The sequence below is a fragment of the Etheostoma spectabile genome, chromosome 9 (genome assembly GCF_008692095.1).
Source record: "Etheostoma spectabile isolate EspeVRDwgs_2016 chromosome 9, UIUC_Espe_1.0, whole genome shotgun sequence".
Classification (NCBI taxonomy): domain Eukaryota; kingdom Metazoa; phylum Chordata; class Actinopteri; order Perciformes; family Percidae; genus Etheostoma; species Etheostoma spectabile.
This window is the reverse complement of record NC_045741.1, coordinates 10,732,157-10,750,289: the sequence shown is the minus strand read 5'-3', so window position 1 is coordinate 10,750,289 and position 18,133 is coordinate 10,732,157. Positions and strand designations below refer to the sequence as shown.

The window sequence follows — 18,133 nt, the reverse complement described above, 5'->3', positions numbered from 1 at the left end:
AAGCCCAACTGCTGTGTCTTGTTCTTTACTCTGCCTCTCCAGCGACTACCTGTCCAACAAAACTGCCTGGTCAACGATATGTTTAGAGCCGGCTGGCGTGGTGTCCTGGCATCTCTCTCTGTTCTCTGTGCTGCTGGTCATGGGTTTAATCCAGATGGCGCTGTGTGCTGTGCAGGTGGTGAACGGCCTGCTGGGATGTCTGTGTGGGGACTGCTGTGGAGGGGTCAGTATGAGATAAGTTCAGTTAAGACTATTAGTGAGAAGGATTGGATACATTTGAAGGCATAATAGACAGTTTATAGGTTATAACAGAAGTTGTCTTCTTTGTCAGAATTAAAGATTTTGATCTCAATGAAACATTTACTGGTGTCAACTGAAGGAAAAGAAGAAGACTAATAAGGATCTCACCGGAAGTTAAAAAAACCTTCTTACCTAGATACTTTCTAATAATAGAATTAATAAACTGTATGTTGCCCATATAATGCTAGATTTGATACTTGGCTAGTGAATGAAAGTAAGCTGATAATAACTCAATAACTGGGATCCAGTGAATTATTGAACTGGTTACAGCTTGACAGAGAGATGAATTACATTTTTAGAGTAAACCATGAAAATGTTGATCATGTTTGTCTTTCAGAGTGATGGAGCCTGAAGTTTGACCACGTCCTACAGCTATGAGAGTCTGCACGCGGCTGTTTCCTGTTTTTAGAGGACGACACTAGTTTCTTGCTTTACGCCATAGCTGTACATTTTTGCATAAGAGCTCATTGATTACATTGTGCCGACTATGGGACAACACTGTTGAAATGACAGAGCTCTAATTGAAAGGCTTTTCTCTCTAGCAAACACTAATGACTAATGACTCTCTGATGAATCTTCTCATTATTGTGAACACTAACCACTGAACTGTAGTTAATAATTTTCCCTCCTGCTATACACAAATCAGTGAATAAAGATCCTATTTTATATATTTATCAAAAGCAGATAGGACCATGATATAGGATAGGGTCATACTATTGCTTAAAATACTGTTTGTTTTTCGTATCTAGTTTAAACAAAGCAACAACCTGATAGAAATGATCTCTCTTGAGAGAAGATATTTCTGTTGCATGACTACCCCCTGCTGGTCATTTTGTCTAGAATGCATGAGTTTGATGGGGGTTAAAAGGTCATAGAGCCAGAAAAACATATCCTGTATCAACCATAGACTGTAAAACTATATATGTATAAACTATATATAATTTTGTTAACAGTCTGGTTACAGTATGGTATCGACACCATCATTAAAATCTAACATGGAGGCTACTTCTCAATGAATATGTTAACTTGGACACTCTGTTATGATGAATGTTGCTCTTTGAATTTGAACTTCAACAGAATGCTTTTATTTCAAAATGTTGTTCCAACGGACTTTAGTGCAATTATTGTCATGAACGATCATGAAAAATGTGTTATGGAGGTGTTTTCTAGTATCAGTGTGTGCCACAGGAAAATACTTCACACCAATTACTCACTGTAGGGATGGACGCAACTGTCATAAGGCTTTTTTCACTTCTCTTTTGTACAGACTAACATGTCGGCCCTTTTATGACGAGGCACTAACTTGTGTGATGTGTTATTAAAGTACGTCGTTCTGTACATTTGTGAATGACTGATCTGATTTCATGCTGTGTATGGGTTTTCACAGCCATGTTCACCTCCATCTTCTGACATATAGTATAACAAAGTGAAATCTTTCTTACTGGAGCTCCAGTCATCCAGACCGTCTCAGCTGATGACAGCCATCTTGACAGCATGTTAGTGTGTTGGGACAGCCCATCATTTTGCTTCTACACCCAAGCACACCAACTGCCAGAAAACACACAAAGAGAAAATTGACAGTAATATGATATAAACCTATAGGACAAAATTATGAGGAATAGTCTGTATAATGCAAATAAACTATGGTGAAATTTACTGTAGACACATAAAACATGACGCATTGCTATAACATATATAAACATATATGAATATAAATTAATAACTCTGTTATATTATTGAGATAGCTCTTGTTAGAATTTGATACTATAAATACATTGAAATTGCTAGTGATTAAACAGCTCCACTTGAACCTGCTAAAATGCTACAATACCATCAATACAATGCTACTGCCATAAAATACCTCAATCATGTACTTGGTATATATAATAACTGCTCAAATGTTTTTTATGTTACAAAATATTAATCTCCAATTCATGTGTCAAATAAATGTAGCCTATAGGCTCAAAATATTTCCCGGACCCACTGAACTGTAGTGCAGTGTCGTCGTAGGATCCTACCTCAAAAATTACAGTAGGCTACTTGAGTAAATGCTTTTCTGGATAAATATTTTATTTTTCTATACGACAAACCTTTCAACTACTCCTCGTTGCTAAAGACGATATTTAATCCGTTTTGAGTTTTGGGACGGAACGACTAAATGACACTCGTTAATCAGCCCTGCTAATCGATGACTGGTCGAGTTTCTTCAGTCATGTCAAAGAGTATCTATAACCGCCTCTGGTGGCCAGTTTGAAACACATGACAAACACATCTGTTTTTTAGTAGCAAGTTTACTTTGTCAAATTCTGAATAAATCTAGGCTAGCTTGTTTCTACTTAGACTCACTGTATTCAAGTGGAACCATTACGTTACGAAGCCCCTTTGCAAACACGGAAGGAAATAAACCGCGTACCAACGTGTTTCCCACATCCATGCATACATGCCCACCAGCTAAATACGGGGTGACCCCGGGAATACATGTTTAAAGTATGATGTTGTTATCCTAAAACAGAGGTAATAATTGCGCTCGTCCGTGTTTCGGGAATGCAGTTGTGTTAAGTGACATGGGCCTACGTTAGCCGTGTAACGTTAGCTGTGTAACGTTAGCCGTGTAACGTTAGCCGTGTAACGTTAGCTGTTAACCCAGTGAAGTCGTTGTTGTGTCGCGGTCTCGCGTGTTGCTAGTCCGCAGTAACGTTATCAAGATAAGTTTTTCACATCATTTATGTTTATCTGTCTGAGCTGTGTTGTAGTTAGCGGCCTCAGACACGTTAACATGTTGGTATAACGTTAGCGGAGAGAGGAACCAGACCGGTTAAGGTGAACCCATATATGTATAATAGGAGCTCATCAAGTTTCTTCTGTTGCGCCATTTCTTTAGCTGTTTTGGGTTCTTATTAATTTCCCATGCGTCTTCGTGTGTGTTAAATGTAAGGCAGTTTTATTTAGATAGCACATTTCAGCAGCAGTGCAATTCAAAGTGCTTTACATAAAAACATTAATAATGTTGTAGTTTCTGTACCTGTATTCAATTACCCACCATGGCTCTGTGGATATTTATATTATCTGTATTTATATTTTTCCATTGCGAGTATCACTATCACCTATCATTCATGGTTACTTTCTTTTGCTATATTATCTAATGACATTATTCAATTTAATTTCACATCACTTGCTTATTTACATTGCAATATTTTTCGCACTATGGCCACCTCACTTTACTTTACAGTGCCTTTTTATATAATGACACTTTACATTCATTCAGTACTGTTTGCACATTGTCTGTTTCCCTGTTGGTTTGCTTTTTACTGTGGAAAACAGCTGCTGTAACAAGTGAGTTTCCCCATTGTGGGATGAATAAAGTATTATCTAATCTAATTTTTTTTTTAATGTGAGATATGAATACAAAATTTTAAAAAAACAACAGTTTAGACAAAATTAACAACATACGAATACCTAATTAAAAGCAGATTACAGGAATATAATTCACAGTTCTGAAGTCTTTATACTGGTTTCCTGTGCTTCCTGTGAGTCAGAACTAAACTGCAAAAATAAAGCTGCCTTGCCACAGTGCAGTACAATGAATTAAAAAAGGCCATGTCAAAAAGCTAGGTCTTCAGCCTTGATTTAAAAGAACAGAGAGAAGGTGCTGACCTACAGTTTTGCGGATGTTTGTTCCAGATATGTGGAGCATATTATTAATTTTTTTTATTAGCTTTTTATTTTGAGTGAATCAGCTTTTATTGTCTTTTCTCTGTCTAACCTGATCTCTGTTTTCTTTTTTCATCAGATGCTGTCTTATATGTTCAGAACCACCTTTGTAGCCCCGAAGGTAACAGACCAGTGATGTACTTGCTCCAAAAGCTCTTTTGCTCATATTTTAATAATTTGTCTTTTTTTTTTAAATAATATTGTAAATGTCTTGTCTTTAGGTGTGGCATTGGGCAGGTCCTCCACAAAGATGCTGGACCCGCTGTGCCTCGACGGCAAGGCTGCCGTTTTCAGAGATGGATGTCAGACGAGACAAACCTGCTGTCCTCGGTTTCAAAAGGACCCACAGTCATGCAGCTCCATTTTTAGTGAGGAGCCAGCATTTCCACTCTTCTGCTGTGAAGCTGAAGAAGCGACCAAAGCTTGAAGCTCCCAGAGAGCTGGATCTGCTGCGCTATGACATGAAGGACTTGTGGAAAGGTCCCAAACCTGCCCTGTACCTGGGGTTTGCAGGGCTGATCCCCTTTGTCGCCCCTCCCCTGCTCATGGCTGTGACCGAGAGCTACTCTCCAGAGTTGGCCTATGCTCAGTTAGCTTACGGCGCCTCCATTGTTTCCTTCCTGGGTGGCGCTCGCTGGGGATTCGCTCTTCCTGAGAGCAGCCCAGCAAAACCTGATTGGATAAACCTGGCCAACAGTGTGGTTCCTTCCCTGTTAGCCTGGGTGTCCATGCTGATGAGCGACAGCATTGTTCCTGCAGCCACCATGGTTATCATGGGCCTAGGAATATCGCTGCATTATGATCTGTCTCTGCTGCCCACTTACCCCAGCTGGTTTAAAGCCCTGCGCTCCATCCTGACCACTGTGGCATTTTTTTCTCTTATTGGTACACTCATAATAAATGGAATATACATAGAAAAGAAGCTATTCTCAGATTAAATAGTATAACAAAATATAAACTATAAAGCTCCAATGTTTTTATTTTGGAAAGCTTATTTATTAAAACATATTTTTCTGCCCCTCTTCTGTCTTAATCACAGGTCTGTCTGTCTTTTTTCTTGAGCACAACTGGCCTATGTCTAATGTATAGAAGTTGTGTATGTATGTGTACCATTTTTCAAATTATTCTGAAAAAAATAGCTTGTCAGTGATGGGTTTTTTTTTTTTTAAACTAGCACCAGGAGTGGCAAAAATCATGTTTCAAATGGAACAAGAACTGAACAAAAAAGACTGAAATGGGGAAGTTGTTGCTCAATGATTGTCAAATAAATGCACTTTTACCGTTCACCATTCTTTTGTCTTGATCTAATTTTCTGTTTTTGATTTGTGATATGAAAGAGTAAAAATAAACATTTTAGAAGCTGTAACCAAAATATGTTCATATTTTAGCTTGACATAAGTGACTATTCATAAATCAATATCATGTTTTGAGTTATTAAGCAGGAACTGGAGAAGTTGCGAAGCAGTCTCCTTTAGTCCCTTCTTTAGTGCAATGATGCAAATGAGCAGAACCCCCGTTTCTGTTTCCTGACCAAGATCAGACGGCTAAAGTCAGACGTATTGACATCACTGGGCAAATGAGTATTAAGATCTCAAGTGGAGTAATCTGTTCTTAAAGCTTCAAGGATCAACTCCCGCAACTCACAAGGCTCGAGTGAAAGCTTGCACCCAGAATGCATCTGGGTTCACAGAACAAGTTTTCAGATCCCAACTGGTTCATTACTTGCCTTGTTATGTTGTGCCACACCTTTCTGACAAACGTTTTCTTTAACCCTTGTGTTGTCTTCCCGTCAAAATTGAAACTCAACACTTTTGTTGATGCTTTGAATCAATGTTTTTAAAATTCTTACATTTGTCCCTTTTTTCAACACTTGATGCTTTTTGTTCAATGTTTTTCACTTTTTTGACATTTTCAACACTACATAACACTAACTTATTAACTTTAGTTTTAGTTATTTGTAAATTTATGGTCAATAAACCTCATTTATAAGAAAATTATACCTAATGTTTGTGTTAGAAAAGCAGAAAAAATAGGAATTATTTAGACTAAAATTAAAGGAATGGATGTTGATGGATTATCACAGACTGTAATATGTCAACTTTTACTCAAAACTATTTCAAAACCACTTCAATTAGTTTTTTAAATGCTATAAAATTGAAGATGAGATTCGTGCTTGCCAAAGAGCGTTGCGTGGAATCAATGTTATTTTGGGTAATTACAATTGGGTAATTTAAAAAGAGCATTGATATAGGAAAATGGATCAATTAGACCTGAGGACAACATGAGGGTTAAAATACATTTCAACCACAGTGAGTTGAAAATAAATGCTCTCAAAACGTCTCACTTTTGTATTCCAATGTTTTTTATTAATGTAAACACCAGCATCTAATGAACCGTATATTGAAAAGAAAGGCAAACAAATGAGAGGTGCAGAAGTCAACAGATATCTGAGAAAAACACATAAGGCACATTACTCCCCTGTTCACCAAACATGCACATATCCGTTCCCGAAGGTACATACCTGTCTGAAGCACACCAGAATGGGAAACACCAAGGTGTAAATACAGTATTGCACTTCAAAAGTTTCCTCAGATTTCTAAGTGCAACAGTCCGCACTCACACAATATTTTGGGAAACTGAATATAAAGCTGGACGAGTGTCTTTAAATGAATGTAAAATGTAAATTTTCTTACAACAGTTTGTCTATAAAGATAGCAAAAAAAAGGTTATCCCCTTATTTTACAGTCTTATTTTTATCCCACTTCAGCAAGTGTTCCACTTTTTGGAACTTGCTGTTGCTTTCTGGTAAAATGTTAGAAGAACGTAGAACATAACCGGACCCATACTTAAAATGACTGGCACAAAAATATTGCCATTTCTACCCTCATCAACAAAAGCAAATGAACCTCTCCAAGTGTTTTTTGGTATTCCTTGTTTCTTAATATCCACCTCTTTGGTTGATTCCACTGAAAGTGAAACCGACTTGCACTTAAATCTGTAGACAAACAGCATACATTTGAAAACATTGTAGAAGTCGAATTAGTCATTAGTCAACTCTTTCAGAATCATAATAATTGCTGATGCTAACAGTTCAGCCAAAGTTTTACAATCACTTTCAAAACTTCTACAATGGCTCCATATGCAGCAGCTTGAGACTTGGGAGACCTACAGGTAAACACATTATTTACATAACAGTTCCCCTAATATGTTAAAAGGGATATTTTTTGAAATTAAAAAAAAAGTTGTTGCACATCCTTTTACACTCCCGCAAACACACATCGTCACAAATGACTCTGCTGCTTACTTTTGAATCCCCAATTCAGACCTCATGTGCTCATACACCACGTAGCTGATGCTGACAGCCGGTATGACCTTCATGAAATTTGGCAGGATGCCACGGTAAAGTCCAAAGAAGCCTTCATTTTTCAGAATCTTCTTCACCATAAGGTTCATGGGCAGCTGCTCTGATCCCTCGAGAGATGCTGAGAAAAAGGAAAAAAAGATCTAAAACTGCTGGATTCTTGATATAAGCAGACATACTAGTGTCAGATAATGATGTCAGTGCTTTCATTTTTCATTGAGTAACCAAACAGGTTGCTAAAGGTTTTGATGAATGCAAGTCCAATAATCACTCTCAGCAATAGCCCAATTGTAGTCTCCACTAACTCCTGAGGGGAATATCTTGTTCTTTAGCTACAAAATGCTTTTCACCAACTTCTGACTTGTTTGGTGCACGGCAGGGAGTGTACAGTGTTTTTGTTTTTTAGAGCTTTGCTTGCAGGGGTGGAAAACACAACACTAAATGGGGTGAGCCAAAAAAAGTAAGGTTGCCAGAAAACTAACAAAATGAGCTGAATGACGCTATAAAGCTCAGCAGAGCTAACGGGAACTACTGAGTTAGGCAAATAATAATTCTCTGTAGATTCATCACAACAAGGAACATATTTCCCATACAAATAGTCATGCAATCCATCGATAATTTAAAAATATATTAATTATAGCTGCTTTAACGTAATAGTGACTCAATCTTTGCTTTGGTTACAGTAGTGCCGTGCCTATTAGGGGATATTTCTCTAACCATAATACAACATTCACAGTTTAATTGATGAACTACTTTCTTTTATTTATTTTTTTTGAACAACTTTTAACTTATTTTCTACACCATGTTAGTCCATCTGGATAAGATCATGGGAGCACTGGGTAAATGCCAACAGGGCTTAATTAAAAGTTGAGAGAATTTTGAATGAGGTTTGGTTCTCTGTACCTTGTGCCTGCATCCTGGTGCGGATCAGAGCCAGGGGGTAGCTGGCCAGCTGGCCACACGTGCTGGACAGGGTACCACAGCCCAGCAGCACCAGAACCCCGGGATTGGCTGAGTCTTTGGCGTAGCGGGACAACCAGAGGTTCTTCAAGCTCTGGTGAGGATAAGGATATGTTAGTGTGTGAGAAAGGACTATTAGTTCTATCATATTTAAGTCTATTGAACATACCAAGTCTATTGAACATCACTGTTTTAATGTTGCATTATGGAAATAGCGCTTTGTTTCTACATTTTCCACATACCTCGTACACTGCCAGGTCGATGCCAGCGTAAGGAATGATGCCTATAAGATTGGGAACATAGCCCTTGTAAAACGCCTTCACTCCCTCCTTCTTCAGGATTTTTTTGGCACAGTCAAACATTCCTGAGTACTGTCCGGTCTTCCTCAGGGTCAGACGGGTTTTCATCACCTGCACGGACATAGGTTTTACTGGAGGCCGTTCTTTACCTGACAGAACTTCGGCTTTGGAGCAGTCAGCAGCTGAGGCTTAACAATAAGAAGGTAGTCTTCAGTCTGTTTAAAGCTAAACAATATGTAAATGATTTATTTGTCATTATTGATACATTATGCTATTTTGTAACCTCAACAAGCAAGGAAGGGAATCTGCATTATCTTCTGTAATGTCACTCACATCTGTTTACTTTGCTCTTTGTTTTCAGGTTAGATTGAAAGAGGCTTATTTAGGATGACAATTATGTTCAGAGGACAATGAATGTGGACTTAACAGAGACAACTACCATCTTCAAAGTTTTTTGAAAATAAATTTTGATGGCCTAATTATTAGCCATTACCAAAGGTACATCTGTAAATGCCTCCAACTCTGCTCACCTCCATGGGGTAGATGATCGTTTGTGCTGTGGCTCCAGCCAGTGATCCAGCCAGGAACCTCTCATGGGTCTTGACCTTCCCTGGTTCACTGGACAGCAACTTCTTAAACTAATGAAACACAGTAACAATAATCATAATATATTTTATTTTCGGGCACCTTTCAGAGCACTCAAGGACACCTTACAGTTAAAACATAAATGACTGAGATAGAAAACTAAAAGAAAGCAACCTATTCATGAATTCGATGGAGAGTGGAGTTATGTGGGGTAGGCCTTTCGGAATAGGTGGGTTTTGAGGGAGGTTTTAAAGGTGGGTAGAGACTCTGTGGTATGGATGGATAGAGGAAGGGAGTTCCATTGTTGACAGACTGGCAGAAGGAGTGGAAAGCACTGTGGAAGAGGAGGATCCGAAAGAGGGGGATGGAGTGTAAGGCTGACAGAGTTCAGAGCGGTATGGAGGAGCGAGATTAGGGGGGGCTAGATAAGGTGGATTTAAAACTAAATGAACTATTGAAGACCGGTAGTATCAGTAGTAATCAACTTCGGCTGAAAATTGCCTCCTTTTACTCTACATCTATATTATGATCTTTGATATTAAAACACTACATCAACAGTGACATGTTGCAGAACGATTATCTTACTAGCACATAACCTGAGGTGTATAGTGTAATCAGTTTGGATTTACCTGCTCGTAGGCCATAAATTTAATGGCAGTCTCAGGAGCAATCTTCAGTACGTTGATGCCGTTTCCTCTCCACAGAGACATCAAGCCTCCTTCTTTTAACATTTGCTTAAAACCACCAACCAGGCTGATTTTGTTGCTCTTGGATGAATGCACCTGTACATAGAAAATCTTGCATTATGAGCCATTACTTAAAAAAGTGAACACATGTATGTATTATTAAAGGCAGCATTTAAGATGCATAAAATACAATTACCATCCGGTTAAGCACCTAAATGAGGGAATTATTTTTCCTTTTGTCATTTTTGTAATTCTGTAGTATGATGGCACACATCATATTACTATGTACGTACTACAACTACCACTGTTCAGTGACACTGAACCCTGCTTTGATTGAACCATGTTTTTTTTGGGGTCTGAAATTTACGTTGGTCTTATGGAGTACATTTTATACCAAAATATAGAAGACCATCTGACAAAGGGGGCACGACAGACAACCAATAATGAAAAAAACAACATTTTGACACACCTGCATGAACACCTTCATCCTGTCCAGCGGTGCGGTTCCTGTACGGGACACGGCGCCGGCCATGGCTCCCGCTGATAGCTGTTTCCACCACAAACCAGTCGTCTTCTCCTCTTCTGTGAACTCATCTGGGATGGAGAGGCTGTCCCCAATATCCAGCACCTACACACAACACAACGCAATTAAATCACAGTCAGTCTGAGACACCTTTTAAAATAATACTGTGTGTAACATCAACAAGGAGGTAAAAGAAATTCTTTTAAAAGTTCAAAACTCGCTCAGGGCCCCATAGAGTTACTGTATAACCAAAACATGAATTGGCTGCAAAAATAGACCTGTTTAAATTTCAATTAAGCTTTGTGTAATTTCCAACCCATGATCTTGAGATCCACGAATCCCTCAGCTTCAAAACCACACAATTAGCAGCTTTGCCGTAACACCTGGCATGACGGAACAAACCGCATGCCGTTATCTCACAGCTCCATGCTGTGAGATCAATTACATCATTGCACGGCACATTACAAAACCGGTTGTTTAAAATCAATTTTTTTATGAACATAAAAAGAAATCTCAGAAAAAACACTCTGCAACTGCAGTCTAATTTAAAAAGACAGTTTAGTAAAAAACATTTTTTTAGAGATTTATTAATAGTAACGTATTGTCTTGCTCAAAGACTAGTCCAACCTGCTAGTACTTCAGTCTTTTCTGTCAACCCACAAATCTGACATTTTTAAGGCAACATGGAGAACCACATCTCTTTTTTGCTCTTTTTTACTAGATGACTGGAAAATCTGTTTTCATATAGACACAGGGCACAACAACATGAACATCTGCATGATGTCCGGCCATGAACACTCGCTACTGACTCTATAATACATATCTACGGTATAATATATATAATATAATGTTCTGTTTAACTTAGACTGTATTAGAAATGTGGTGATTTAATGAAAGGACACGCCTTACAATATAGTTAAATTCAATCCACTTCCAACCACATCCTTAAAACCGGAGTTGATTGAACACCTGAAAAACGGAACATGATAAGCTAATGTTGGAGTGCATCAGAATAGCTCAGGTGTTTACGTTATTATTTCCATTCCCAGCATTATGGCCTTTCAACATTTGAGAGTTTTAAAAATGCTAATATAATAGATAAGCTAAGGTAAAGATAAAATAAGCACAAGGAACCATTACATTTGGTTAATAAAGAATTGTGACAAAGATATGTACTGAGCAGGACGTTTTACAGTTGAGAAAACAAACGCTCTCTAGTGGACAAATTACATAGTGGCAACAAGCTTTCATTCATGACCAGTCGACAACCTGGACAATGAGGCTAAACACACAAACCCACCATGTCCACCTCCACCACATAGATCCCCCCATCATCTTCAAAGTCATTGAAAAACCACTTTCCCTGTTGCTGCTGCTGAGGGTGCAGCAGAGCCATGGCCATATAGTCCCAGTGTTGTACACGCTCCCTCCTAAACTCTACTTCTCAGACTGATCAGGATCATTTACATACAGTTCCCTGCGTCAGATTGTTGAGGGTCTGCGGCTCCAATTCAAGCCCAGGTGGAGGAACGCTGAATCCCGAGTGGCCAGTAACCATCGACGTGAATACGGGAGTGGGAACCTACCACTGCCATAGAAGTTACCAACCACCGCTTTAGTCCCACTGATGCCTCAGCTCAGAGACTTCACTCCAATCCTTTCCTGTTCTAGAGTCCTGTCCTCTCTCAGTGACGTGTCCCAATCCCACTGACAAGATAATCCTTGTGAAATTAGTTTATCTCTGCCTCAATTTAGCAGCCACAGGTTTATTTAACTTCCAAGGTTGTGCCAGTGAACAGATTAGCCATCGACTGGACCTGGCTGCGTCTCAGTCATGCAACCATAGTACAAGTCCCACTATATTTATAAAGCCAGCAATCTACAGTTAAAATTTCAGTTAAAACATTGCAATTTAAATATACCTTGTTCATCTAACAAGCTGCAAAAGGTTTAGAGGTGAAATAATGTGTTTAATATTGATGTACATCAACAATTAATACTGCGTTTTAACATGTGTTTAACAGGACCAGAAGGTTCTCACTCAGAATGGTAAATAACGATATTTGTTAAATATTGTTTTCCAAGAATTGAATATCATACAAAAGTTAGGTCAAGCTTTTATCTCCACCTCTCTCCCTCCTTTTTTCACCTCTTCACTGGAAATAAATGAGTCTAATCTAGTGACATTGAAATACTTATCTGATGCCAATTCATCTCTTTCACAACTTTCTCTTTGAGTAAATGGTTCTTAAAGTGGCGCTTCCAACAGTCAAAGGAAATAAAGATGGTTAACTGTTTGGCCTCCGTGTCTCGTCCATTTTTATTAAAATAGAGTTTCTAACTAGTGATTTATTTTTCTATGTGAGAGTATTCTCAACCTGCTCAGACTGGCCTTGGCACCAGAGCAGGATGAAGACTGTGTGAAAAATGTTTTTCCTCATTACGCTGGGCACGAGGGAATCTCTTACACAGGAGAACAAAACAAATACATATTAACCAGCACCATCCATTTAAACCAACAAAAACATCAACAATACCTGTTAAAATACTTTGAAACTTTGACGTTTGGTCCACAACATATGGACAAAGACAGTAGTCACTGAGTCATGCCCTCTCCTTACCGTAGAGTGCTTCCAGTAGCGGATAATCTCCTGCAGGTTGGTCACTGGGTTAAACAGGAAATGCTCCCTCCATTCATTCCAGTCCAAAGTCATGGTTCCGTCCTCATCGATACTGTACAACAAGGTAAAGAAGAAGACATTTTTTCCACATTTTGTATGTGTTGTTTTTATCTAAAATTTAAACCTAATGTCAGATAATATTTTAGTGTTTCAGGGAGACAACTGGGGAATTTTTTGGAAGCAAACAAGCAAATACCACCAACTAGGCCAGACAATAAATCTCATTTATTCAATTACAAGAAAAATAAATCTAACAAAATATCAGGCACTAATTTGTCTCCCTAAAAACTCATTACCATCACATTTTTTAAGATAAAGGTCACAATTTATCTTGTAAACTTTGTGTCATGTGATTTGAGCACCTCCACTAAATACATTAAGCTAGTGTATTAGGAACAATGCTGATACTCTATTTCAAATCCCATTCACTTTCTAGACTGATCAGGCTCCTTCTTCTGTTTCGTTAGAGAGAGAAAGAAAGAAAGAGAGAGAGAGAGAGAGAGAGAGAGAGAGAGAGAGAGAGAGGGAGGGATTTGCCTAATGGTAACAGATAGTGGTAAAGGAGCATGCAAACAAGAACTAGATAACATTATGAAGACTGAGGTCATCAAGACCACTTCGCTTATCTTGGTACACCTAGAAACACATTATCATATGTGTGACCTCCACCTCTCCTTTGGTCTCTTTTATAATCACTCTATGACCTTATATGCTCTAAATGTTCATCTTTTCTTCAGTTCCTTCCTTTAATTTAGTTCGGTAGGATGACACACACAAAAAGAGTCATGCACAGCCTGCTTTACTTCTCTGTCTAGGTCTCACTGTCGAGCCTGCTCTTGTACATCTGCTGCTCTTTTGTAAACTTTGTTTATGCAAAGTCAGAACATATACTGTAGAGCTCACTACATAAACCTGGCCTGACTTGTAGAGCAAAGAACAATATCAAGTACTAAACCGGACCCAATTCCATTGAATTCAACCTTTCAAACTTGTTTCTTCATAAGCGTTAAAATACAATTTTTCTCTACTGCTGAACATTTCTACACAATTTTCTTACTTAAAAAGTGTTACCACGTAATATTAATGTCTGTTTTTTTTGTTTTTGTGCTTCCAAGTATGACTGACTGAAAGACTTATAACCAACAGGACATACACACACGTAGGTCCCAGAGCTTTAAGATATTATTACTTATTAAAAATGTTGAAGAATAATGATCCAAAATCCTTAAATACATAATAGCATTCATCTTAGCATCAGGTAGCTCAATCAGCATTTATGAACCCATTGCACGTTATTTAACTACGATAACATGGAAGTGAATAGTATAAGTGTATAAATATATTATGTGTATTAAAACTGCATCAGAAACATAGTTTTTAACCCTCCTGTTAATCTTGGGTCAAATTTGACCCATTTTTGAAAGTTTCTATATCAGAAATGTGGGTTTCTTTTAACCAAATTGTCAAAAGAAATAACGTGGATGGTTCCCTACAACGTTCTCCCCAAGTATCTCCACAAAGATCAGTTTACTACTTTCATTACATTTGGTTTAACTCAATTTTATAGCATTGGGAAAAAATGATAAAAAGAATGTTAAAGAAAGTGAAAACAATGTCTGAAAGAGCTTCAAAAACGTCAAAAAGCGCAGAAAAAAATGGATAAAACATTGGAAAAAGTGACAAAAACGTAAGGAAAAGACCCAGAAAAGCAAAAGTTGCATGGCTGATAGGAAGACAACACAAGGGTTAAAAGGCAATGTGACCAAATCAGCAGTGCTTCAGAAACAAAATGACATGGACCCATTTGTCCCAGAAAATTCCAACTTAAATTTTTTTTTTTTTTTGAGTATATTTTAAGATAACACTCTCCTATTATTGATGTACATGTTTGGGTGCGTTCTCTAACTCAGTTCGACATCTTGCCAGCAGCTCTTTATCATGTGTTGTCAGCTTTCAGCCAAGTTCCAGACTGAACTGGTTATCAGTCCCTCACACTGGACACCTTGGACATCTTTCTTCCACTTTAAGGTTAACGAGGGTTTTTACTTGGATCCACAAGTAAGAGTAACAGAATATTTTGTGTATTTATCCGCCAACAAGCTGTTTGACTCTGAACTAACTCTTTAGAGTAGAACGAGTACGGCAACGTGGCCTTGCTCAATTAAAGCTCAAGTAAGCAGAAATACCTTTGAAGGATCTTCTGCGCCTCCTCTTTGCTGATGTCCATTCCCAGATCTGCAAGTGACTGCTGTATCTCCGTTGAGTCTATTTGACCTGTTGAAAATAAAAACACAGTAGAATTTAGTTTGACTTTTTATGTTAATTTTCCTCATTCATGAACTTAAAAGTTTGCTATGTAAGATAATTACACCATACCATCATTGTTTTTGTCCAAGCTCTTGAAGGTAAGTAGTAACTTCTTCTCGTGTTCCTTTAAATAATTGGAGAACTCGATGAAGTCAAGCCCGTCATCTTTGTCTTCGTCTCCGGAGGACATTATTTTCTGAATAAAATACAGAAAATTAGAAGTTCAGTTTAGTTTCAGAGTATCAGAGTCGGACGGCTGTCTGAACCCCTCACTGGGTGGTGGGAGTAGTTTTTTTGTCTGTCTCCTATCTCCTTTTTTTCTTTCTTTTTCCAGCAGCTGGTTGATTCTGCCAGCTGGTGGCAGAATAACACAGCAAAATCCTCCTTTGAGTCTGTATTTCCTGCTTTGCTTTTATTCATTTAAATCTGAATTGGATACATTTTTATTAATCTGCAAAGTACTATGTAAATAAACACTATCTTTGTTTAAAGAGGGATATGTATATAATCAAGGGGGGATTTAATTCAGTCTTCCTGTAAGTGCACAATGTGGCATTTAACGGTGTGTCGATTTGGGATCAGAAGAAACCTGAAACCTGGACTTTAGTGTTACTATTGAACATTCCCAGATAGTCAGTAGGCCATCTAAGCCATGTGAATGAGTGCAATCTACATCTTAAGAGATGACTTGTGGACCCTGTTCTGACTGAATGAAGCAGTTTAAAAAGCAGCCAGTGCTCATATTTATTACCTCTTTATCATATTAGTGTCACAGATAGTCAAAGCTCCTTTTTTACAACACCTGGCCACACACAGCCGTGCCCTTTTTTCCTGACTCCATAGCCCACTTCAGCAGTTATCAGACTGATGAGTGTGAGGAATGTAATATTATTGGATCAGCAAAGGTGGGACCTTCCTCTTCAGGTAACAGCCCACAATCAAAGCTCAACTGCACCTTCAGTTTAAACTGAGACATTTTCACACACCTTTTCTCCACCCACTCTGCCCCTTGCAAGCCTCAGACTGCTGTTAGGTATGCTGTTTTGTATAGAATCCAGATTTCAACAAAAGCCATATTGTTTACGTTAATCCGCTCCAGATGATTTGTTACTATTTTGGGTTATAAACGTGTAAGAAAATGCTGTAAAATTAGACTCATGACTAGAGTTTGGGTTTAGGATTGGTTTATCACAGATGGTTGAAATACTCCAGATTTAGTACTCTTTCTTCTTCCCTGCTCAGTAAAAGTCCTGCATTTAAAATGTTACTGTATGGGTAAAAAAAGGAACATCTATGGCAACTGGACAATGAGATATAATCAAAAGTTTCAGAAGAGCAAATGGAGCTGGTGGTGAGTTTTCTCATCTCTTCACAATATGTTTGGAAATGCATTGTGTTGTCTATGAAGAGTTGACATCAGAAGATTTTTACTGGACAGGGACTGTATTTACACTAGCTTAGGTTTGATTGAAAATCTGAATCTGCAATATTTGGAAATATTGTTGTGGAACAATGAATGTAGTGCAAACTACAAAGCACAGTCAAGTAAAGCTGCACTGAAGTCATTAGTTGATGAATGTATTCATCTTTTCTCTTTTATATCAAATAAAAATGAACATCTGAAGGATTTGGACTGCCGGCTGGACAAAGCAAGACATCTGAAGATGTCGGCTGGGAAATCGTGACGATTAATATTATCGCGATGATTATTATTATCGTGATTATATTTCACTAAAATAAGTTTAAAAGACATAATCAACAGATTATGAACTGATGCTAAAAATATAGGTTATTAAAGTAAAGCTTACAATAAAATACCATGCATTTGAAAAATGTATTCTGAACTTAGTTACTTAGTTACTTATTGTAAGGGTTGTTAATGCATGAGTAATTGCCGTCTGTTACTTCAGGAATGCAGTACTACATAAGCATCCTGTTTGTCCCTCCCTGTCCTGTGTGTGTATCCACGGCCGTACCTGAACTGCTTCTTTCCCAGTGTTGATGCCCATCGCGGCCAGGCCTGCCCTCAGCTCGGACACATCCACTTTTCCATCCTTGTTGGTGTCCAGCTTGGCGAACAGATCATCGTACGTTTTCGACGTATTTTCCTCGCAATGGCAGTCCGTAAAAAACAGTTTCCTTACGACTTGATACATTGTTGAACTGAGAATGAAAACAAACTCTACGCAGACATCAACTCTTGCAATTAATCTGCACTGGACACACACATGCACGCGCGCACACACACACACACACACACACACACACTGATTGTGGCTGCTGGCACTTCTGGTTTGAAGCAACAGGATCGGTTTCCGCAGTTGAGTTCGAGTAGGAAAAAAATCCTTTTGAATCGGTGTGGTATCCTAAATACTCCGGTACGTAGGACTACGTAATGCAGATTTAGTCTACTAAAGGCAGTTTATGGATGAGGTAGGTTGACAGCGCTGAGCAGAAGGGTGGAGATAGCTAGGCTACTCGGTTTAGTTTCCTTACGAGACCTCCTCTTTTCTACCCACAGACAGAGACACACCCTCAGCAGTAACAGAACCGACACACTTCATGGCGTAGTGCCTGATGACTACAGGTGATATAGCCTACAAATAGCTTTTCTTTCATATAGTCCCATTTCTTATTTATTTCCCCAAGCTTTTAGTCCCTGCTTTTTGAAACTTAGTTTGTCTTTTGTTGTGGTTTTGTTGTGTAAACCCTCCCACGAA

The 18,133-nt window shown here is 38.4% G+C and overlaps 3 protein-coding genes across 3 annotated transcripts in view; 2 read left to right on the top strand and 1 right to left on the bottom strand.

Annotated features, from left to right (window-relative positions):
* The window catches only part of tm4sf4 (transmembrane 4 L six family member 4), a 5,061-nt gene extending 3,954 nt beyond the window's left edge, over nucleotides 1-1,107 (top strand). The window contains exons 4-5 of the mRNA XM_032525265.1: nucleotides 43-223; nucleotides 638-1,107. Of these exons, the coding sequence (XP_032381156.1) occupies nucleotides 43-223; nucleotides 638-652 (196 nt within the window). The 3' untranslated portion in view covers nucleotides 653-1,107. The remainder of the gene's footprint in view (nucleotides 1-42; nucleotides 224-637) is intronic.
* Nucleotides 1,108-2,574: 1,467 nt separating this feature from the next.
* LOC116696172 (transmembrane protein 69) lies at nucleotides 2,575-5,301 on the top strand. The gene is made up of 3 exons (XM_032526954.1): nucleotides 2,575-2,814; nucleotides 4,091-4,132; nucleotides 4,233-5,301. Exons 2-3 carry the CDS (start codon nucleotides 4,091-4,093, stop codon nucleotides 4,947-4,949), a joined length of 759 nt encoding a protein of 252 aa, XP_032382845.1. The 5' UTR covers nucleotides 2,575-2,814; the 3' UTR covers nucleotides 4,950-5,301.
* Nucleotides 5,302-6,351: 1,050 nt separating this feature from the next.
* On the bottom strand, nucleotides 6,352-17,598 carry LOC116695002 (calcium-binding mitochondrial carrier protein SCaMC-1). The gene is made up of 10 exons (XM_032524996.1): nucleotides 17,390-17,598; nucleotides 15,483-15,609; nucleotides 15,293-15,380; nucleotides 13,047-13,158; nucleotides 10,372-10,530; nucleotides 9,846-9,998; nucleotides 9,162-9,269; nucleotides 8,575-8,742; nucleotides 8,276-8,426; nucleotides 6,352-7,493 (listed from the first exon to the last, which is right to left on the bottom strand). Exons 1-10 carry the CDS (start codon nucleotides 17,567-17,569, stop codon nucleotides 7,312-7,314), a joined length of 1,428 nt encoding a protein of 475 aa, XP_032380887.1. The 5' UTR covers nucleotides 17,570-17,598; the 3' UTR covers nucleotides 6,352-7,311.
* Nucleotides 17,599-18,133: the final 535 nt, after the last annotated feature.